We start from the raw sequence: 26944 nt of genomic DNA, 5'->3' as shown, positions 1-26944 counted from the left end.
GAACACATATTACACCCCAGATACCTTCAATTGCCCAATTTATATCCATCCCCAATTTAGGAGTATTTTTAACAATATGATGTTGCGCTCCAAAGAGAGAACTTGAAATAACATGATGTAGATAATTAAATCATCAAAAGAAAACGTGTTTAGAAAACAAGGTTCCTTATAAAAAGGCTTCTATCACTTCCTTAAAATATGAAATCAATAAAAGTTATATATATTTTTGGGTTCAGTGAAGAAGAACCTCTAGAGTTCTGATCAACAAAAGGTTCATGTTTTGAGGATGTGAACCCAGCAGCCATCCAGTGGTCAGATCAATTCCACCTGTTTTTCCAGCGCCCGGCCCGGATTCGAACCAGCCACCTTCGGTCACAGCTCCAACTCCAACCTGAGTTAATCTTCAGAAATAAGCATGAGTTAATCTGCCAAAATGAAGACAAAATGCTATGCATACATGGTATCACTTGTTATGCATAATTATCATACATAACTCATCGCCAAAAGCACAAGACATACTGTTGCATGTAGGTCTATATTATTTATGGGTTGATCACATAGAAATATAAAAACATTATTTTTAACTACTGCAATGCAATTACATGTGGCTCAGGAACCACTGACTCACTGCATGATTCTATAGTATTATCAAGACACCTGCTGTTAACTCTTAACTACTTAGGACAGCTCACGAGGTGTCCTAAATATCTACTGACTAGGTGGGTAGGTAATTTAGGCAATGGGTAGGTAACTAGGTCATTTATACCCATAAGTGTAAAATGTCTTTATTCTCAGCACTTATACGACCAATTTTCTACTCAGACACTTTGGCCATATTGTCATAAAAAAACTGAATGTTTGATCTCAAAATGTTGTTATAATTTTGTAAAAATGTTTGTTAAACATAATAATAAAAAATGAATATTACTAATGTAACCCACTGTAAAGACTGGGTTTAGGTTATTGTGTTGCACTGCTCATGTCCGCGTTCTGGAACTGTCCGCGTCCCCGTACAGAACTGTCCGCGTCCACGTTCGGTGTGGATATTGTCCGGTTACGCGCAGAGTGGACTGAGGTGATCTTGGGGAATAAGTTTGTTTTAGTGTTGAGACACCGAAGTTTATTGTTCAATTTGCTTTTTTCTTTACGGTGAGGGACATTATGAGTGTAGCCAGATCCTTTTCACTCTCTATCCTCGTTTCATTTTGTGGTTCACCGGATTCATCATCGAGACGAGGGACAGACGAACGACCTGCTAACTAACCAAGCTAGTCGGTACAGCTCGGTAAGCTAGCTAGCTACTCTACCAGCAGCATCCTAGTTATCCTAGCTATTCGGTACAGCTCGGTAAGCTAGCTAGCTACTCTACCAGCAGCATCCTAGTTATCCTAGCTATTCGGTACAGCTCGGTAAGCTAGCTAGCTACTCTACCAGCAGCATCCTAGTTATCCTAGCTAGTCGTTACAGCTCGGTAAGCTAGCTAGCTACTCTACCAGCAGCATCCTAGTTACCATAGCTACCACTACATCATCACCGGCTCCCCGGTTGTTTCTTTAGTGTTTAAACCCTCTGTGTCCAAGGACCGAACTTTTGAATATTATTTTCAGGACGCCTCAATAGCAGGTATTGAACACCGGGTAAATAATCACTAGTCAGAACTTCAACCTCAGTATACATTCATTATAAAAAATATATTTAATATCTGATATTGTGAGTAAACAACCTCGAGAGTGCGTCTTCCAGCCCTCCAATAAATTACATCATTCAAACCCTCCCGGTTAGTAAATTTACCTCAACATCCCCCGGAGAAGGCAGAGTAACGACACCAGCCTTTTAGCGGGGCTGACAGACTGACTACAACGCTCGCGTCGATAAATTAATCTCGTCATTAAAAATGACACACTGCTCGCGCGTGTTAACTAACGTCTGGAAGTCAGTTCTATTTGTGAAACTCTTCTTATGTTTCCCCATCTGAGCTCAGAGTAGATGAGAGATATAATGTTTGTCTCTGTTGTGTTGAAGTCCAATCAAGCAGGAGAGACCAGCCTCCCCTGTTCCCAGCTGTGTGTCCATGAAGAGTGACCAGTCTATGCATCAACCTATACACTTTAGAGAGGGAGACTTTTCTACTGAACAAAGGTAAGAAGAACTCATGGGTCCTGGTCAGTGAGTTAAACAACACTGTCTCTAGTCATTTCTTCTCTCCCATTTTCCAAATCCTTTTGTCCATTTTCATAGTCCTAAAACAATATTAAACAAACACAACATTCCCTCATTGACTCAGTACTGGTACTCCTTATAGTCTCATTATTACCTCAACTACCTGGTACCCTGCACATTGACTCAGTACTGGTACTCCTTATAGTCTCATTATTACCTCAACTACCTGGTACCCTGCACATTGACTCAGGACTGGTACTCCTTATAGTCTCATTATTACCTCAACTACCTGGTACCCTGCACATTGACTCAGTACTGGTTCTCCTTATAGTCTCATTATTACCTCAACTACCTGGTACCCTGCACATTGACTCAGTACTGGTACTCCTTATAGTCTCATTATTACCTCAACTACCTGGTACCCTGCACATTGACTCAGTACTGGTACTCCTTATAGTCTCATTATTACCTCAACTACCTGGTACCCTGCACATTGACTCAGGACTGGTACTCCTTATAGTCTCATTATTACCTCAACTACCTGGTACCCTGCACATTGACTCAGTACTGGTACTCCTTATAGTCTCATTATTACCTCAACTACCTGGTACCCTGCACATTGACTCAGTACTGGTACTCCTTATAGTCTCATTATTACCTCAACTACCTGGTACCCTGCACATTGACTCAGTACTGGTTCTCCTTATAGTCTCATTATTACCTCAACTACCTGGTACCCTGCACATTGACTCAGTACTGGTACTCCTTATAGTCTCATTATTACCTCAACTACCTGGTACCCTGCACATTGACTCAGTACTGGTACTCCTTATAGTCTCATTATTACCTCAACTACCTGGTACCCTGCACATTGACTCAGTACTGGTACTCCTTATAGTCTCATTATTACCTCAACTACCTGGTACCCTGCACATTGACTCAGTACTGGTACTCCTTATAGCCTCATTATTACCTCAACTACCTGGTACCCTGCACATTGACTCAGTACTGGTACTCCTTATAGTCTCATTATTACCTCAACTACCTGGTACCCTGCACATTGACTCAGTTCTGGTACTCCTTATAGTCTCATTATTACCTCAACTACCTGTTACCCTGCACATTGACTCAGTACTGGTTCTCCTTATAGTCTCATTATTACCTCAACTACCTGGTACCCTGCACATTGACTCAGTACTGGTAATCCTTATAGCCTCATTATTCCGGTCGGTAACATTTGAGAGTGAGGCAAATATATAGCATTTTGCGGAAAAAAAACATGATTATTTGTCTCTCTGAAATGAAGACATCAAGTGATTTTAAACAAATACATATCTGTCATTGAACAACCCCATGATTAGATAGTGAACAACCCCATGATTAGATAGAGAACAACCCCATGATTAGATAGTGAACAATCCCATGATTAGATAGTGAACAACCCCATGATTAGCTAGTGAACAACCCCATGATTAGATAGTGAACAATCCCATGATTAGATAGTGAACAACCCCATGATTAGATAGTGAACAATCCCATGATTAGATAGTGAACAACCCCATGATTAGCTAGTGAACAACCCCATGATTAGATAGAGAACAATCCCATGATTAGATAGAGAACAATCCCATGATTAGATAGTGAACAATCCCATGATTAGATAGTGAACAACCCCATGATTAGATAGTGAACAACCCCATGATTAGATAGTGAACAACCCCATGATTAGATAGTGAACAACCCCATGATTAGATAGTGAACAACCCCATGATTAGATAGTGAACAACCCCATGATTAGATAGTGAACAACCCCATGATTAGATAGTGAACAACCCCATGATTAGATAGTGAACAATCCCATGATTAGATAGTGAACAACCCCATGATTAAATAGTGAACAACCCCATGATTAGATAGTGAACAACCCCATGATTAGATAGTGAACAACCCCATGATTAGATAGTGAACAACCCCATGATTAGATAGTGAACAACCCCATGATTAGATAGTGAACAACCCCATGATTAGATAGTGAACAACCCCATGATTAGATAGTGAACAACCCCATGATTAGATAGTGAACAACCCCATGATTAGATAGTGAACAACCCCATGATTAGATAGTGAACAACCCCATGATTAGATAGTGAACAACCCCATGATTAGATAGTGAACAACCCCATGATTAGATAGTGAACAACCCCATGATTAGATAGTGAACAACCCCATGATTAGATAGTGAACAACCCCATGATTAGATAGTGAACAATCCCATGATTAGATAGTGAACAACCCCATGATTAGATAGTGAACAACCCCATGATTAGATAGTGAACAACCCCATGATTAGATAGTGAACAACCCCATGATTAGATAGTGAACAACCCCATGATTAGATAGGGGACAACCCCATGATTAGATAGAGAACAACCCCATGATTAGATAGTGAACAACCCCATGATTAGATAGTGAACAATCCCATGTCATGATTAGATAGTGAACAACCCCATGTCATGATTAGATAGTGAACAACCCCATGTCATGATTAGATAGTGAACAACCCCATGATTAGATAGTGAACAATCCCATGATTAGATAGTGAACAACCCCATGATTAGATAGTGAACAACCCCATGATTAGATAGTGAACAACCCCATGATTAGATAGGGGACAACCCCATGATTAGATAGAGAACAACCCCATGATTAGATAGTGAACAACCCCATGTCATGATTAGATAGTGAACAATCCCATGATTAGATAGTGAACAACCCCATGATTAGCTAGTGAACAACCCCATGATTAGATAGGGGACAACCCCATGTCATGATTAGATAGTGAACAACCCCATGATTAGATAGTGAACAACCCCATGATTAGATAGTGAACAACCCCATGATTAGATAGTGAACAACCCCATGATTAGATAGTGAACAATCCCATGATTAGATAGTGAACAATCCCATGATTAGATAGTGAACAACCCCATGATTAGATAGTGAACAACCCCATGATTAGATAGTGAACAACCCCATGATTAGATAGTGAACAACCCCATGATTAGATAGTGAACAACCCCATGATTAGATAGTGAACAACCCCATGATTAGATAGTGAACAACCCCATGTCATGATTAGATAGTGAACAACCCCATGATTAGATAGTGAACAACCCCATGATTAGATAGTGAACAACCCCATGATTAGATAGTGAACAACCCCATGATTAGATAGTGAACAACCCCATGATTAGATAGTGAACAACCCCATGATTAGATAGAGAAAAAACACACCAATCTCTTTCAGAAATGCTTTGAACAATAAAAGCTAATTTACTAACATTTCTGAAAAGTGATATATAGTGTTTTGGAATGAAACTCTTATGTTTCCCCATCTGAGCTCAGAGTAGATGAGAGATGTAATGTTTGTCTCTGTTGTGTTGAAGACCAATCAAGCAGGAGAGACCAGCCTCCCCTGTTCCCAGCTGTGTGTCTATGAAGAGTGACCGGTCTATGAATCCTCCTATATCCTTTAGAGAGGGAGACTTTTCTACTGAACAAAGGTAAGAAGTACTCATGGGTCCTGGTCAGTGAGTTAAACAACACTCTCTCTAGTCATTTCTCCTATCCCATTTTCCCATTTATTGTTGTTGTTTTCATAATCCATATGCTAATCCTTTTGTCCATTCTCATAGTCCTAAAACAATTAAACACACAACATTCCCTCCGTGTGTGTGTGTGTGTGTGTGTGTGTGTGTTTGTGTGTGTGTGTGTACTCCCTGGATGAGGAGATGTAATCTCATGTTTTGTCCACAGAAACCAACAGAAGAGATCAGAGTCAGAGATTCTCAGTGGTCAGTCTTCCCAGAGTCATCAAACAGACCTGGCCTCCATATTCAGTGTATGTGGTCCTGTTATGTACATTTGTTTTTGTTTACCTCAAGTAAAGTTGATCTGTCAATCATTCATTAATGTGTTAATGAGAAAGCATTTATTCTCTTGCTTAACTTATTTACTTTATTTATTTCAGATGCTTGAAGATAAAATTATGACATTTGTGAAGAACGAGCTGAAGATGTTCAAGAGGATTCTTAGTCCAGAATTCCCAGAAGGCTTTGAGAGTCAGAAACAGGATAAGGAAGTGGTGGATGCTGAAGATGAGAAGCAGGAGAGCAGTGCCAGAGAGGGGGCTCTGAAGATCACACTGCACATCCTGAGGAAAATGAACCAGAAGGAGCTCGCTGACACACTGGAGAAATGTAAGATCTGTCTGCCTCATGTTGAATGATGTTTTATAACATTTAAAAGCTGTAGCTAAAGTACAGCTAAAGTAGCTGTGTAACTACATGATATTGTAGCAGCCTTCACACTGTAATTGTTCAGAGTAAATAACTCACAGACACTAGAGAAGCTTTAACCAAGTTTAATTCTTCCCAGAGGGTCGGTACAGCTGTTATTCAGACAACAAAACATCTGACACAAGCACTGATATTTAACCCTTTCTCCTAGGCTGAGTCTCCTCCTCCCTTTCTCCTAGGCTGAGTCTCCTCCTCCCTTTCTCCTAGGCTGAGTCTCCTCCCTTTCTCCTAGGCTGAGTTTCCTCCTCCCTTTCTCCTAGGCTGAGTCCCCTCCTCCCTTTCTCCTAGGCTGTCTCCTCCTCCCTTTCTCCTAGGCTGTGTCTCCTCCTCCCTTTCTCCTAGGCTGAGTCCCCTCCTCCCTTTCTCCTAGGCTGTCTCCTCCTCCCTTTCTCCTAGGCTGTGTCTCCTCCTCCCTTTCTCCTAGGCTGAGTCTCCTCCTCCCTTTCTCCTAGGCTGAGTCTCCTCCTCCCTTTCTCCTAGGCTGAGTCTCCTCCTCCCTTTCTCCTAGGCTGAGTCTCCTCCTCCCTTTCTCCTAGGCTGAGTCTCCTCCTCCCTTTCTCCTAGGCTGAGTCTCCTCCTCCCTTTCTCCTAGGCTGAGTCTCCTCCTCCGCAGCCGAACAGCCAATGTATCTATGTTGCTATACAAACCTTAGTGATATCTGTTCTTCCTCACTGCATCTGAGTGCACTATATACCTTCCTCCTATACCCATTACCTTCTGGTGTAGACCCTCCACTATATACCTTCCTCCTATACCCATTACCTTCTGGTGTAGACCCTCCACTATATACCTTCCTCCTATACCCATTACCTTCCTCCTATAACCATTACCTTCTGGTGTAGACCCTCCACTATATACCTTCCTCCTATACCCATTACCTTCCTCCTATAACCATTACCTTCTGGTGTAGACCCTCCACTATATACCTTCCTCCTATAACCATTACCTTCTGGTGTAGACCCTCCACTATATACCTTCCTCCTATAACCATTACCTTCTGGTGTAGACCCTCCACTATATACCTTCCTCCTACAGATACCCATTACCTTCCTCCTATAACCATTACCTTCTGGTGTAGACCCTCCACTATATACCTTCCTCCTATACCCATTATCTTCTGGTGTAGACCTTCCACTATATACCTTCCTCCTATAACCATTACCTTCTGGTGTAGACCCTCCACTATATACCTTCCTCCTACAGATACCCATTACCTTCCTCCTATAACCATTACCTTCTGGTGTAGACCCTCCACTATATACCTTCCTCCTATACCCATTATCTTCTGGTGTAGACCTTCCACTATATACCTTCCTCCTATAACCATTACCTTCTGGTGTAGACCCTCTAAAGTCCCTCAGTAACATGAATAAGTATATTTCATATTCTCAAAACAACACCTAGTGACCTCATCAAGTAGCAGCAGGGATGTGTTGTGGTGATTCATTTAGAGAGAGAGAACATTAATAATACCATCAATAATACCAATAATAATATAATCAGTCACACCAGTCTGTAATGCATTATGAAAACATTTACACATTTATACAGTCAGTTAAGAGATAATAAATTATTATAATGTACAACTTTATAACAGTCCTACAATACTGTAGACATTAAAACAGACGTAATATTAATATCCTCTGTGTTATTTCTAGATTCAGATGAGCTTGCTGTGATTTGCCAACGTGAACTCAAATCTAATCTAAAGAAGAAGTTTCAATGTGTATTTGAGGGGATCGCTAAACAAGGAAACCCAACACTTCTCAATAAGATCTACACAGAGCTCTACATCACAGAGGGTGGAACAGGAGAGGTCAATAATGAACATGAGCTGAGACAGATTGAGACAACAACCAGGAAACAAGCAAGACCAGAGACTGCAATCAAATGTAACGACATCTTCAAACCCTTAACTGGACAAGACAAACGTATCAGAACTGTGCTGACAAAGGGAGTCGCTGGCATTGGAAAAACAGTCTCTGTGCAGAAGTTCATTCTGGACTGGGCTGAAGGAAAAGCAAATCAGGATGTCCAATTTGTATTTTCATTCCCTTTCCGGGAGCTGAATTTGATGAAAGGGGACAAACACACTTTCATTGAACTTCTTAATCACTTCTCAATGGAAACCAAACAATCAGGAATCTCCATCTACAACAAGTACAAAGTTCTGTTCATATTTGACGGTCTGGATGAGTGCCGACTGCCCCTAGACTTCCAGAAGAACAAGATCTGTTGGGACGTCACAGAGTCAACCTCAGTGGATGTTCTGCTGACAAATCTCATCAAGGGAAATCTGCTTCCCTCTGCTCTCCTCTGGATAACTACCCGACCTGCAGCAGCCAATAAGATCCCTTCAGGGTGTGTTGACCAGGTGACAGAGGTACGAGGGTTCAATGACCCACAGAAGGAGGACTACTTCAGGAAGAGATGTAGTGATGAGGACCTGGCCAGCAGAATCATCTCACACATAAAGACATCAAGGAGCCTCCACATCATGTGCCACATTCCAGTCTTCTGTTGGATTTCTGCAACAGTCCTTGAACACATGCTGAAACATAAGAGAGAAGAGATGCCCAAGACTCTGACTGAGATGTACACACACCTTGTGGTGTTTCATACCAAACAGAAGAATGCAAAGTATCTTGTGAAAGAAGAGACAGGTCCACACTGGAATAAAGAGAGCATTCTGTCACTGGGAAAACTGGCTTTTCAACAGCTTGTGAATGGCAATCTGATTTTCTATGAAGAAGACCTGAAGGAGGCTGGCATTGATGTCAGTGAAGCCTCAGTGTACTCAGGACTGTGCACACAGCTCTTTAAAGAGGAATGTGTGCTGTACCAGGACAAGGTGTACTGCTTTGTTCATCTGAGCATTCAGGAGTTTCTGGCTGCTGTATATGTGTTCCTCTCATTCATCAACAACAATCAGAATCTAATGGATGAACTGCAAACAAAGTCCAGTGTCTTTTCTTCACTGTTCAGAGAGAAGCCTAAAGTTACTGAAGTTACTTTCTACAAGAGTGCTGTGGATAAAGCCTTACAAAGTGAGACGGGAAACCTGGACCTTTTCCTCCGCTTCCTTCTGGGCCTCTCACTGGAGTCCAATCAGAAGCACTTACGAGGTCTACTGACAAAGACAAGAAGCAGCTCACAGAGCCATGAAGACACAGTCGAGTACATCAAGGAGAAGATCGGGGAGGATCTCTCTCCAGAGAGGAGCATCAATCTGTTCCACTGTCTGAATGAACTGAATGACCATTCTCTAGTGGAGGAGATCCAAAGATACCTGAGCTCAGGAAGTCTCTCAAAACCCAAACTGTCACCTGCACAGTGGTCAGCTCTGGTCTTTGTGTTGCTGACTTCAGAAAAGGAGCTGGATGTGTTTGACCTGAAGAAATACTCCAGATCAGAGGAAGGTCTTCTGAGGCTGCTGCCAGTGGTCAAAGCCTCCAGAGCTGTTCTGTGAGTAAATAAAATGACATATAAGAACTAATCATCAGGAAGAAATATTCAGTTTAGAGAAAAATATGTATTATAATATGTATATAATATTACATTGAAAAACATATTGAATAAATTCATTGATTTTCACATTAGTATAACATTATGACCATACAATTCTAGGAGACGGAAGATGAATCTATATGTTGTTTCGGATAATTAACCAAATGCATCTGCCATTGTCCTTCTACACTACTGGTGTTAAATTAGCAGTGTGTTTGTGAAGTTATTTTTTATTTATTTTTTACCTTTATTTAACTAACAAGTCAGTTAAGAACAAATTCTTATTTTCAATGATGGCCTAGGAACAAGGGTAAACTGCCTGTTCAGGGGCAGAACGACAGATTTGTACCTTGTCAGCTCGGGGGTTTGAACTTGCATCCTTCCGGTTCCTAGTCCAACGCTCTAACCACTAGGCTACCCTGCCGCCTCATGATGATCTCTTTGTCAGGCTGTCATTCTGTGGACTCACAGAGGAAGGCTGTGCTTCTCTGGTCTCAACTCTGGAGTCAAACCCCTCACACCTGAGAGAGCTGGACCTGAGTAACAATGACCTGAACGATTCAGGAGTGAAGCTGCTCTCTGCTGGACTGGGGAATCCCCACTGTAAACTGGAGACTCTGAGGTCAGTATTCCTGTAGTTGGTCAACAAGTGATAACTGTTCACCAGATCCACATGTGTTTACCAGACACACATAGTCCACACCATATGTGTTTGGACAGTGAAGCTTACAGTTTTAAATGTGGTGCTTCGCTAAATCTGATTCCTCACTGTCTGTCTTCTGACTGATACTGCTTTTTAAACTGGTCTGGTCAGTCTACTATAATATTTGTACTATACATGTTTCTATCTGCAGGCAATACTTTGATCATTTGTCATTTTTTATGATGATACACTATTTTATGAATATATATGGAAGGTTTCAGGACACTGATATATCTGAATATGTTGAAAAAATATACTGCCACTATTTTCACCACCAAAGAATAGCAGTGTGATTTAATATGATTTGACTCTTTGCAGGCTGTCAGGCTGTCTAGTCACAGAGGAAGGCTGTGCTTCTCTGGTCTCAGCTCTGAGGTCAAACCCCTCACACCTGAGAGAGCTGGACCTGAGCTACAATCACCCAGGAGACTCAGGAGTCAGACTGCTCTCTGCTGGACTGGAGGATCCACACTGCAGACTGGAGAAACTCAAGTATGTAGAGGGTTTATGTCAATGTTCATATCAGACATGTTTGACTTATCAGGCTAGTTAAGACAAACATTCTGACCACCACTTGGACAAAGTTATATGCTGACCGTGTGTGTGTGTGTGTGTGTCCAATGTGAAACACACACTGGACATATACACACACACGCGCACTGGACACAAATACACACACTGGACACACAAACACTGGACACACACACACACACACACACACTGGACACACACACACACACACACTGGACACACACACACACATACTGGAACCACACACACACACACTGGTCACACACACACAAACATTCTTGCCAACGCTTGACAGTGTGTGTGTGTGTGTCCAGTGTTTGTGTGTGTGTGTGTGTCCAGTGTTTGTGTGTGTGTGTGTGTTCAGGTGTATCCCTCAATGACTGTCTGTTCTTTCTGCATACCGCTACAGTGTGGAACATGGTGGAGAGAACAGAATGAAACCTGGGCTTAGAAAATGTGAGTGTTGACTGCTGTGAAGAATATGACTAAGAATAAGTCTTAATTCAAGTTAAGTCAAAGTCAAAGACCAACATCATTACTGACTTGGTCATATTAAATATCAGCTGTAGTTCTACAGAAGCAGAAATCAGGGACACCAAAGTTTACAAAGAGTTGCTTTGACGTGTGTGTGTGTGTGTGTGTGTGTGTGTGTGTGTGTGTCCAGAGTGTGTGTTTGTCCTGTGTGTGTGTGTCCTGTGTGTCGTGTGTGTGTGTGTGTGTGTGTGTGTGTGTGTGTGTGTGTTTGTGTGTCTGTGTGTGTGTGTGTCTGTGTGTGTGTGTGTGTGTGTGTAATTAATGTGAATAAAAATAAGTGTGTTTTATATTACCATACAGTATAACATATGATCATTCAACAAGTCTCAAGTTACCTTAACTTCTCCTTTTGATACCTAGAAACATCTACATTAAATGAATTAGTGAAAAGTGAGTTAACATTCTAATGTGAATGATGATGATTTCTAATATTGTGTCTGGTTTCATCCATCAGATGTCTGTGATCTCACACTGGATCCAAACACAGTAAACAGACACCTCTCTCTGTCTGAGGGGAACAGAAAGGTGACATGGAGGAGAGAGAAGCAGCCGTATCCTGATCACCCAGAGAGATTTGAGGACTGGCAGCAGGTGCTGTGTAGAGAGGGTCTGACTGGGCGCTGTTACTGGGAGGCAGAGTGGAGGGGAGGGGCTGTTATAGGAGTGACATATAAAGGAATAAACAGGAGAGGAGGGGGTGAGGACTGTTGTCTTGGATACATTGACAAGTCCTGGACTCTGATCTGCTCTGACAACAGTTACTCTGCCAGGCACAATAATAATCTCACTACCATAGACGTCCCCCCCTCCAGCTCCCACAGAGTAGGAGTGTATCTGGACTGGCCAGCCGGCACTCTGTCCTTCTATAGAGCCTCCTCTGACACACTGACCCACCTGAACACATTCACCTCCACATTCACTGAGCCCCTCTATCCACTCCTCAGTGTCCCTGAAATAATAGTAATTGTCACACAGACATTGTGATATACACACACACACACACACACTGGACACACACACACATTGGACACAGTGGACACACACAGACTGGACACACTGGACACACACACACTGGACACACACACACTGGACACACACACACTGGACACACACACACACACACACACACACTGGACACACACACACTGGACACACACACACACTGGACACACACACACACACTGGACACACACACACTGGACACACACACACACTGGACACACACACACACACACACACACACACTGGACACACACACACACTGGACACACACACACTGGACACACACACACACACTGGACACACACACACTGGACACACACACACACTGGACACACACACACTGGACACACACACACTGGACACACACACACACACTGGACACACACACACTGGACACACACACACACACTGGACACACACACACTGGACACACACACACACACTGGACACACACACACTGGACACACACACACACACTGGACACACACACACTGGACACACACACACACACTGGACACACACACACTGGACACACACACACACACTGGACACACACACACTGGACACACACACACACACTGGACACACACACACTGGACACACACACACACACTGGACACACACACACTGGACACACACACACACACTGGACACACACACACACACTGGACACACACACACACACTGGACACACACACACACACTGGACACACACACACACACTGGACACACACACACACTGGACACACACACACACACTGGACACACACACACACACACTGGACACACACACACACACTGGACACACACACACACACACACACACACACTGGACAAACACTCACACACACTGGACACACACTCACACACACTGGACACACACTCACACACACTGGACACACACACACACACACTGGACACACACTCACACACTGGACACACACACACACACACTGGACACACACACACACACTGGACACACACACACACACACTGGACACACACACACACACACACTGGACAAACACTCACACACACTGGACATACACTCACACGCACTGGACACACACTCACACACACTGGACACACACACACACACACTGGACACACACTCACACACTGGACACACACACACACACACACACTGGACACACACACACACACTGGACACACACTCACACACTGGACACACACACACACACACTGGACACACACTCACACACTGGACACACACACACACACACTGGACACACACACACACACACTGGACAAACACTCACACACACTGGACACACACTCACACACACTGGACACACACTCACACACACTGGACACACACACACACACACTGGACACACACTCACACACTGGACACACACACACACACACTGGACACACACACACACACACACTGGACACACACACACACACTGGACATACACACACACACACACACACACACTGGACACACACACACACGGACACACACACTGGACACACACACACACACTGTACACGAACACACACACACTTGACACACACACTGGATACACACACACACACACACACACACACACACACACTGGACAAACACACACACACACACACACACACACACACTACACACTGGACACACACACACACTGACACACACACACACACACACACACACACACTGGACACACACACACACACACTGGACACACACAGACACACACTGCCACAGACACACACACTGGACACACACACACACACACACACACACTGGACACACACTGGACACACAAACACACACATACACACACACGTTGGACACGGACACACACACACACACACACACACTGGACACACACACTGGACACACACACACACACACACACTGGACACACACACACACACACACACACACACACACACACAGAGGACACACACAGACACACACTGGACACACACACACACACACACACACTGCGCATCTTCCTATAGTTGTGAGAACCTTGACCCACGACCTCTCTTCCAATGTATTTAAACTCTTACAATAACACTGTTAAAATACCAATGTGTTGTCTTTTATGTTGAATAACAAATTGTACAATTATATACAATTATATCTGGACATACGCTCCATAGTTGTACAAGTATACAAGGATATATTGTACTTTTCATAATAAAACATACTTGAAACAAGAAAAGCTTGTTAATTGTGAAAACAGTTTGTTTATTGATTTTACGTTTCCTCTGTCAGGTTGATGTTAACCTGCGACTGGTTGAAACATGAAACAAATATGAAATGAAATACAAAACAATTAAATATGTGGAATAGAATTAAACAAATTGTACAATTAGTACAACAGAGTGTTGTGATGCAGGGTTACTATAGCAACATAGTGTTGTGATGCAGGGTCACTATAGCAACAGAGTGTTGTAATGCAGGATCACTATAGCAACAGAGTGTTGTAATGCAGGGTCACTATAGCAACAGAGTGTTGTAATGCAGGGTCACTATAGCAACAGAGTGTTGTAATGCAGGGTTACTATAGCAACAGAGTGTTGTAATGCAGGGTTACTATAGCAACGGAGTGTTGTGATGCAGGGTCGCTATAGCAACAGAGTGGTGTGATGCAGGGTCGCTATAGCAACAGAGTGTTGTAATGCAGGGTTACTATAGCAACAGAGTGTTGTAATGCAGGGTTACTATAGCAACAGAGTGTTGTAATGCAGGGTCACTATAGTAACAGAGTGTTGTAATGCAGGGTTACTATAGCAACAGAGTGTTGTGATGCAGGGTCGCTATAGCAACAGAGTGGTGTAATGCAGGGTCACTATAGCAACAGAGTTCTCTCTGCTGCTCTTTGCCCTCTCTCTCACTCTCTGCTCTCTGCTCTGCTGCTCTCTCTTTTCTCTGCTCTCTCTCTCTCTGCTCTCTCACTTTGCTTTCTCAGCCTGCTCTCTGCTCGCTCTCTCTCTGGAATCTCTCTCCCTCTGTTCTCTGCTCTCTTTTCTCTCTGTTCTCTGCTCTCTCTGCTTTGCTCTCTGTTCTCTGCTCTGCCCTCTCTCTCTGTGCTCGCCTCTCTCTGCTCTCTCCCTCTGCTCTCTCTTCTCTGCTCTCTTTCTGCTCGCTCTCTCTGCTCTCTCTGCTCTTTCTGTCCTCTCTCTGCTCTCTCGCTCTCTGCTCTCTGAATCTCTGCTCTCGCTCTGCTCTCTCAGCCTGCTCTCTCTCTGTTCTCTGCTCTCTCTCTGTTCTCTGCTCTCTGCTCTCTCTCTGCTCTGCTGTTCTTTCTTTTCTCTGCTCACTCTCTGCTCTTTCTCTCTCTTTTCTCTGCTCTCTCTGCCCTCTCTGCTCTCTGCTCTCTCTCTGCTTTATCTGCGCTCTCTCTGTTCTCTGCTCCCTCTCTCCCTTTGCTCTCTCTGCTCTCTGCTCTGCTGCTCTCTCTTTTCGCTGCTCTCTCTCTGCTCTCTGCTCTCTCTCTTTGCTTTCTGCTCTCTCTCTTCGCTCTTTGCTCTCTCTCTTTGCTCTCTGCTCTCTCTCTCTCTCTCAGCCTGCTCTCTGCTCGCTCTCTCTCTCTATGCTCCCTGTCTTTCCGCTCTCTCTGCTCTCTTCTCTCTGTTCTCTGCTCTCTCTCTCCCCCTGTTCTCTGCTTTCTCTCTCCCTCTGCCCTCTCTGCTCTCTTCTCTCTGTTCTCTGCTCTCTCGCTCTCTCTGCTCTCTTTTCTCTGTTCTCTGCACTCTCTGCTCTGCTCTCTCTCTCTCTTTCTCCCTCTGCTCTCTGTTCTCTGCTCTCTTCTCTCTGTTCTCTGCTCTCTCTCTCTCTGCTCTCTCTCTGCCCTCACTGTTCTATTTCACTCTGCTGTCTGCTCTCTCTGCTAATAGGCTACATGATACCTACAGTCAGTGTCCAGACTTCAGTTAATATTATAATAGGCTACATGATACCTACAGTCAGTGTCCAGACTTCAGTTACTATTATAATACGCTTCATGAGGTGAGACCTACAGTCAGTGTCCAGACTTCAGTTAATATTATAATCGGCTATAATATTTCCATCTGCATTTCAAAGGTGATATTATGTCTGAGCCTGGCAGGCTGTGGATAACAACAGTAAACAGGATATGAGGTTGAGGCTCCATAATAGTTTTTAAAGCTTTTTATTATTATTGTTTTTGTTTTCTCTCAGTGTTCGAGGTAATTTTTTTTCTAATTTCATGGTAATTGTCCAATTGGTTGTTACAGTCTTGTCTCATCACTGCAACGCCCGTACAGACTCTGGAGAGGCGAAGGTTGAGAGCCGTGCGTCCTCCGAAACACAACCCAACCAAGCTGCACTGCTTCTTGACACAATGCCCAGAAGCCAGCCGCACCAATGTGTCAGAGGAAACACCGTACACCGGCCGACCACGACCACAGGAGTCGCTAGTGCGGACATCCCAGCTGGCCAAACCCTCCCGTAACCCGGACAACGCTGGGCCATTTGTGCGCCGCCCCATGCGTCTCCCGGTCACGGCCGGCTGAGACAGAGCCTGGACTCAAACCCTGAATCTCTCGTGGCAAAGTTAGCACTGCAATGCTGTGCCTTAGACCACTGGTCCACTCGGGAGGCCCAAAAGAGTTGAGTCAGTTTGAACACTTGGTAGAGTTTCTGACATGTTGATTTAGTCAGTTACAACACTTGGTAGAGTTTCTGACATGTTGATTTAGTCAGTTACAACACTTGGTAGAGTTTCTGACATGTTGATTTAGTCAGTTACAACACTTGCTAGAGTTTCTGACATGTTGATTTAGTCAGTTACAACACTTGGTAGAGTTTCTGACATGTTGATTTAGTCAGTTACAACACTTGATAGAAAAAGTATGTCAGTTATGTCAGTCAATGCATTTCCAGTTATAAGGCTCTATAAATGTTACTGAATGACGTATCCATGTATTTCCAGTTATAAGGCTCTATAAATGTTACTGAATGACGTATCAATGCATTTCCAGTTATAAGGCTCTATAAATGTTACTGAATGACATATCAATGTATTTCCAGTTATAAGGCTCTATAAATGTTACTGAATGACGTATCAATGCATTTCCAGCAATTATTGAAAAAAAGGGTCTCAATGAAGATGTGCAGTTTCACATGTTTAGTGTAAATCGTCACATTTTTAGTGTAAATTGCCACGTGACCAGAGCTGTTTACTTCCTGGTTGCACCATGAGAAGAGGATGGCTGCATCAAAGCTCCCAAACTAAAGGTTAGTAAAGTATGTTAACATTCAGAAAGGACAAAGCTCATCATCTTTAAGGTGTCTAGTATTGATATATGCATTTGAAATTACCCGACTTTGTTCAGTGTGGTCATAGAATGAGTAAACATGTTGACGGCAACAATAGAGACCGGTGAGATAACACAGTACATCTAGTTAAACACATACTGATACACATACATAGTTATACACATACTGATACACATACATAGTTATACACATACTGATACACATACATAGTTCTACACATACTGATACACATACATAGTTCTACACATACTGATACACATACATAGTTCTACACAAACTGATACACATACATAGCTCTACACATACTGATACACATACATAGTTCTACACATACTGATACACATACATACTGATACACATATATAGTGATACACATACTGATACACATACATAGTTCTACACATACTGATACACATACATAGTTCTACACATACTGATACACATACATAGCTCTACACATACTGATACACATACATAGTTCTCCACATACTGATACACATACATAGTTCTCCACATACTGATACACATACATAGTTCTACACATACTGATACACATACATAGTTATACACATACTGATACACATACATAGTTCTACACATACTGATACACATACATAGTTCTACACATACTGATACACGTATCATTTTTAATCATTTTAGTCAATAAGATTCTTGCTACGTAAGCTCAACTTTCTGAACATTCGAGACGTGTAGTCCACTTGTCATTCCAATCTCCTTTGCATTAGCGTAGCCTCTTCTGTAGCCTGTCAACTATGTGTCTGTCTATCCCTGTTCTCTCCTCTCTGCACAGACCATACAAACGCTCCACACCGCGTGGCCGCGGCCACCCTAATCTGGTGGTCCCAGCGCGCACGACCCACGTGGAGTTCCAGGTCTCCGGTAGCCTCTGGAACTGCCGATCTGCGGCCAACAAGGCAGAGTTCATCTCAGCCTATGCCTCCCTCCAGTCCCTCGACTTCTTGGCACTGACGGAAACATGGATCACCACAGATAACACTGCTACTCCTACTGCTCTCTCTTCGTCCGCCCACGTGTTCTCGCACACCCCGAGAGCTTCTGGTCAGCGGGGTGGTGGCACCGGGATCCTCATCTCTCCCAAGTGGTCATTCTCTCTTTCTCCCCTTACCCATCTGTCTATCGCCTCCTTTGAATTCCATGCTGTCACAGTTACCAGCCCTTTCAAGCTTAACATCCTTATCATTTATCGCCCTCCAGGTTCCCTCGGAGAGTTCATCAATGAGCTTGATGCCTTGATAAGCTCCTTTCCTGAGGACGGCTCACCTCTCACAGTTCTGGGCGACTTTAACCTCCCCACGTCTACCTTTGACTCTTTCCTCTCTGCCTCCTTCTTTCCACTCCTCTCCTCTTTTGACCTCTCCCTCTCACCTTCCCCCCTACTCACAAGGCAGGCAATACGCTCGACCTCATCTTTACTAGATGCTGTTCTTCCACTAACCTCATTGTAACTCCCCTCCAAGTCTCCGACCACTACCTTGTATCCTTTCCCTCTCGCTCTCATCCAACACTTCCCACACTGCCCCTACTCGGATGGTATCGCGCCGTCCCAACCTTCGCTCTCTCTCCCCCGCTACTCTCTCCTCTTCCATCCTATCATCTCTTCCCTCTGCTCAAACCTTCTCCAACCTATCTCCTGATTCTGCCTCCTCAACCCTCCTCTCCTCCCTTTCTGCATCCTTTGACTCTCTATGTCCCCTATCCTCCAGGCCGGCTCGGTCCTCCCCTCCCGCTCCGTGGCTCGACGACTCATTGCGAGCTCACAGAACAGGGCTCCGGGCAGCCGAGCGGAAATGGAGGAAAACTCGCCTCCCTGCGGACCTGACATCCTTTCACTCCCTCCTCTCTACATTTTCCTCTTCTGTCGCTGCTGCTAAAGCCACTTTCTACCACTCTAAATTCCAAGCATCTGCCTCTAACCCTAGGAAGCTCTTTGCAACCTTCTCCTCCCTCCTGAATCCTCCTCCCCCTCCCCCCTCCTCCCTCTCTGCTGATGACTTCGTCAACCATTTTGAAAAGAAGGTCGACGACATCCGATCCTCGTTTGCTAAGTCAAACGACACCGCTGGTTCTGCTCACACTGCCCTACCCTGTGCTCTGACCTCTTTCTCCCCTCTCTCTCCAGATGAAATCTCGCGTCTTGTGACGGCCGGCCGCCCAACAACCTGCCCGCTTGACCCTGTCCCCTCCTCTCTTCTCCAGACCATTTCCGGTGACCTTCTCCCTTACCTCACCTCACTCATCAACTCATCCCTGACCGCTGGCTACGTCCCTTCCGTCTTCAAGAGAGCGAGAGTTGCACCCCTTCTGAAAAAACCTACACTCGATCCCTCCGATGTCAACAACTACAGACCAGTATCCCTTCTTTCTTTTCTCTCCAAAACTCTTGAAAGTGCCGTCCTTGGCCAGCTCTCCCGCTATCTCTCTCAGAATGACCTTCTTGATCCAAATCAGTCAGGTTTCAAGACTAGTCATTCAACTGAGACTGCTCTTCTCTGTATCAGGAGGCGCTCCGCACTGCTAAAGCTAACTCTCTCTCCTCTGCTCTCATCCTTCTAGACCTATCGGCTGCCTTCGATACTGTGAACCATCAGATCCTCCTCTCCACCCTCTCCGAGTTGGGCATCTCCGGCGCGGCCCATGCTTGGATTGCGTCCTACCTGACAGGTCGCTCCTACCAGGTGGCGTGGCGAGAATCTGTCTCCTCACCACGCGCTCTCACCACTGGTGTCCCCAGGTCTCTGTTCTAGGCCCTCTCCTATTCTCGCTATACACCAAGTCACTTGGCTCGGTCATAACCTCACATGGTCTCTCCTATCATTGCTATGCAGACGACACACAATTAATCTTCTCCTTTCCCCCCTCTGATGACCAGGTGGCGAATCGCATCTCTGCATGTCTGGCAGACATATCAGTGTGGATGACGGATCACCACCTCAAGCTGCACCTCGGCAAGACGGAGCTGCTCTTCCTCCCGGGAAGGACTGCCCGTTCCATGATCTCGCCATCACGGTTGACAACTCCATCGTGTCCTCCTCCCAGAGCGCTAAGAACCTTGGCGTGATCCTGGACAACACCCTGTCGTTCTCAACTAACATCAAGGCGGTGGCCCGTTCCTGTAGGTTCATGATCTACAACATCCGCAGAGTACGACCCTGCCTCACACAGGAAGCGGCGCAGGTCCTAATCCAGGCACTTGTCATCTCCCGTCTGGATTACTGCAACTCGCTGTTGGCTGGGCTCCCTGCCTGTGCCATTAAACCCCTACAACTCATCCAGAACGCCGCAGCCCGTCTGGTGTTCAACCTTCCCAAGTTCTCTCACGTCACCCCGCTCCTCCGCTCTCTCCACTGGCTTCCAGTTGAAGCTCGCATCCGCTACAAGACCATGGTGCTTGCCTACGGAGCTGTGAGGGGAACGGCACCTCAGTACCTCCAGGCTCTGATCAGGCCCTACACCCAAACAAGGGCACTGCGTTCATCCACCTCTGGCCTGCTCGCCTCCCTACCACTGAGGAAGTACAGTTCCCGCTCAGCCCAGTCAAAACTGTTCGCTGCTCTGGCCCCCCAATGGTGGAACAAACTCCCTCACGACGCCAGGACAGCGGAGTCAATCACCACCTTCCGGAGACACCTGAAACCCCACCTCTTTAAGGAATACCTAGGATAGGATAAAGTAATCCTTCTCACCCCCCCTTAAAAGATTTAGATGCACTATTGTAAAGTGGCTGCTCCACTGGATGTCATAAGGTGAATGCACCAATTTGTAAGTCGCTCTGGATAAGAGCGTCTGCTAAATGACTTAAATGTAAATGTAAATGATACACATACTGATACACATACATAGTTCTACACATACTGATACACAGACATAGTTCTACACATACTGATACACATACTGATACACATACATAGTTCTACACATACTGATACACAGACATAGTTCTACACATACTGATACACATACTGATACACATACATAGTTCTACACATACTGATACACATACTGATACACATACATAGTTCTACACATACTGATACACATACTGATACTCATACATAGTTATACACATACTGATACACATACTGATACACATACATAGTTAAACACATACTGATACACATACTGATACACATACATAGTTCTACACATACTGATACACATACTGATACACATACATAGTTCTACACATACTGATACACATACTGATACACATACATAGTTCTACACATACTGATACACATACTGATACATATACATAGTTATACACATACTGATACACATACATAGTTATACACATACTGATACACATACATAGTTATACACATACTGATACACATACATAGTTCTACACAAACTGATACACATACTGATACACATACATAGTTCTACACATACTGATACACATACATAGTTCTACACATACTGATACACATACATAGTTCTACACATCCTGATACACATACATAGTTCTACACATACTGATACACATACATAGTTCTACACATACTGATACACATACTGATACACATACTGATACACATACATAGTTCTACACATACTGATACACATACTGATACACATACATAGTTCTACACATACTGATACACATACTGATACACATACATAGTTATACACATACTGATACACATATATAGTTCTACACATACTGATACACATACATAGTTCTACACATACTGATACACATACATAGTTCTACACATACTGATACACATGCATAGTTATACACATACTGATACACATACTGATACACATACATAGTTATACACATACTGATACACATACATACTGATACACATACATAGTTCTAAACATACTGATACACATACTGATACACATACATAGTTATACATTTACATTTACATTTAAGTCATTTAGCACATACTGATACACATACATAGCTCTACACATACTGATACACATCCATAGTTCTACACATACTGATACACATACATAGTTCTATACATACTGATACACAGACATAGTTCTACACATACTGATACACATACATAGTTCTATACATACATAGTTATACACATACTGATACACATACATAGTTCTACACATACTGATACACATACTGATACACATACATAGTTATACACATACTGATACACATACTGATACACATGCTGATACACATACATAGTTATACACATACTGATACACATACATAGTTATACACACTGATACACATACATAGGTCTACACATACTGATACACATACATAGTTCTACACATACTGATACACATACATAGTTATACACATACTGATACACATACATAGTTCTACACATACTGATACACATACATAGTTATACACATACTGATACACATACATAGTTCTATACATACTGATACACATACATAGTTCTACACATACTGATACACATACATAGTTCTACACATACTGATACACATACATAGTTCTACACATACTGATACACATACATAGTTCTACACATACTGATACATGCATAGTTATACACATACTGATACACATACTGATACACATACATAGTTATACACATACTGATACACATACATAGTTATACACATACTGATACACATACATAGTTCTACACATACTGATAAACATACATAGTTCTACACATACTGATACACATACATAGTTCTACACATACTGATACACATACATAGTTCTACACATACTGATACACATACTGATACACATACATAGTTAAACACATACTGATACACATACTGATACACATACATAGTTCTACACATACTGATACACATACTGATACACATACATAGTTCTACACATACTGATACACATACTGATACACATACATAGTTCTACACATACTGATACACATACTGATACATATACATAGTTATACACATACTGATACACATACATAGTTATACACATACTGATACACATACATAGTTATACACATACTGATACACATACATAGTTCTACACAAACTGATACACATACTGATACACATACATAGTTCTACACATACTGATACACATACATAGTTCTACACATACTGATACACATACATAGTTATACACATACTGATACACATACATAGTTCTACACATACTGATACACATACATAGTTATACACATACTGATACACATACATAGTTCTATACATACTGATACACATACATAGTTCTACACATACTGATACACATACATAGATACACATACTGATACACATACATAGTTCTACACATACTGATACACATACATAGTTCTACACATACTGATACACATGCATAGTTATACACATACTGATACACATACTGATACACATACATAGTTATACACATACTGATACACATACATAGTTATACACATACTGATACACATACATAGATACACATACTGATACACATACATAGTTCTACACATACTGATAAACATACATAGTTCTACACATACTGATACACATACATAGTTCTACACATACTGATACACTATACATAGTTCTACACATACTGATACACATACTGATACACATACATAGTTAAACACATACTGATACACATACTGATACACATACATAGTTCTACACATACTGATACACATACTGATACACATACATAGTTCTACACATACTGATACACATACTGATACACATACATAGTTCTACACATACTGATACACATACTGATACATATACATAGTTATACACATACTGATACACATACATAGTTATACACATACTGATACACATACATAGTTATACACATACTGATACACATACATAGTTCTACACAAACTGATACACATACTGATACACATACATAGTTCTACACATACTGATACACATACATAGTTCTACACATACTGATACACATACATAGTTCTACACATACTGATACACATACATAGTTCTACACATACTGATACACATACATAGTTCTACACATACTGATACACATACTGATACACATACTGATACACATACATAGTTCTACACATACTGATACACATACTGATACACATACATAGTTCTACACATACTGATACACATACTGATACACATACATAGTTATACACATACTGATACACATATTTAGTTCTACACATACTGATACACATACATAGTTCTACACATACTGATACACATACATAGTTCTACACATACTGATACACATACTGATACACATACATAGTTCTACACATACTGATACACATACATAGTTCTACACATACTGATACACATACATAGTTCTACACATACTGATACACATGCATAGTTATACACATACTGATACACATACTGATACACATACATAGTTATACACATACTGATACACATACATACTGATACACATACATAGTTCTAAACATACTGATACACATACTGATACACATACATAGTTATACATTTACATTTACATTTAAGTCATTTAGCACATACTGATACACATACATAGCTCTACACATACTGATACACATCCATAGACTACACATACTGATACACATACATAGTTCTATACATACTGATACACAGACATAGTTCTACACATACTGATACACATACATAGTTCTATACATACATAGTTATACACATACTGATACACATACATAGTTCTACACATACTGATACACATACTGATACACATACATAGTTATACACATACTGATACACATACTGATACACATGCTGATACACATACATAGTTATACACATACTGATACACATACATAGTTATACACACTGATACACATACATAGGTCTACACATACTGATACACATACATAGTTCTACACATACTGATACACATACATAGTTATACACATACTGATACACATACATAGTTCTACACATACTGATACACATACATAGTTATACACATACTGATACACATACATAGTTCTATACATACTGATACACATACATAGTTCTACACATACTGATACACATACATAGTTCTACACATACTGATACACATACATAGTTCTACACATACATAGTTCTACACATACTGATACACATGCATAGTTATACACATACTGATACACATACTGATACACATACATAGTTATACACATACTGATACACATACATAGTTATACACATACTGATACACATACATAGTTCTACACATACTGATACACATACATAGTTCTACACATACTGATACACATACATAGTTCTACACATACTGATACACATACATAGTTCTACACATACTGATACACATACATAGTTCTACACATACTGATACACATGCATAGTTCTACACATACTGATACACATACTGATACACATACATAGTTCTACACATACTGATACACATACTGATACACATACATAGTTCTACACATACTGATACACATGCATAGTTATACACATACTGATACACATACTGATACACATACATAGTTATACACATACTGATACACATACATAGTTATACACATACTGATACACATACATAGTTCTACACATACTGATACACATACATAGTTCTACACATACTGATACACATACATAGTTCTCCACATACTGATACACATACATAGTTCTACACATACTGATACACATACATAGTTCTACACATACTGATACACATACATAGTTCTACATTTACATTTACATTTAAGTCATTTAGCACATACTGATACACATACATAGCTCTACACATACTGATACACATACATAGTTCTACACATACTGATACACATACATAGTTCTATACATACTGATACACATACATAGTTCTATACATACATAGTTCTACACATACTGATACACATACATAGTTCTATACATACTGATACACAGACATAGTTCTATACATACATAGTTCTACACATACA

At 42.1% G+C, this 26944-nt stretch overlaps 1 protein-coding gene across 5 annotated transcripts in view; it reads left to right on the top strand.

Annotated features, from left to right (window-relative positions):
• Window positions 1-371: 371 nt before the first annotated feature.
• The window catches only part of LOC135568893 (NACHT, LRR and PYD domains-containing protein 12-like), a 97397-nt gene continuing 70824 nt past the window's right edge, over window positions 372-26944 (top strand). The window contains exons 1-9 of one of the 5 annotated variants that reach the window (XM_065015678.1): window positions 1434-2139; window positions 5607-5723; window positions 5977-6061; window positions 6191-6419; window positions 8178-9984; window positions 10475-10648; window positions 11048-11221; window positions 11670-11716; window positions 12249-12957. In XM_065015678.1, the coding sequence (XP_064871750.1) occupies window positions 2072-2139; window positions 5607-5723; window positions 5977-6061; window positions 6191-6419; window positions 8178-9984; window positions 10475-10648; window positions 11048-11221; window positions 11670-11716; window positions 12249-12778 (3231 nt within the window). In that variant the 5' untranslated portion in view covers window positions 1434-2071 and the 3' untranslated portion in view covers window positions 12779-12957. Of the gene's footprint in view, window positions 1286-1431; window positions 2140-5606; window positions 5724-5976; window positions 6062-6190; window positions 6420-8177; window positions 9985-10474; window positions 10649-11047; window positions 11222-11669; window positions 11717-12248; window positions 12958-26944 lie in introns of those variants that run through there. The other 4 variants (XM_065015675.1, XM_065015676.1, XM_065015674.1 and 1 more) reach the window with 4 other exon arrangements.

Source organism: Oncorhynchus nerka, unplaced genomic scaffold, assembly GCF_034236695.1.
Source record: "Oncorhynchus nerka isolate Pitt River unplaced genomic scaffold, Oner_Uvic_2.0 unplaced_scaffold_1346, whole genome shotgun sequence".
Lineage (NCBI taxonomy): Eukaryota > Metazoa > Chordata > Actinopteri > Salmoniformes > Salmonidae > Oncorhynchus > Oncorhynchus nerka.
The sequence above is the reverse complement of the archived record's forward strand: the minus strand, read 5'-3'. Positions and strand labels throughout refer to the sequence as shown.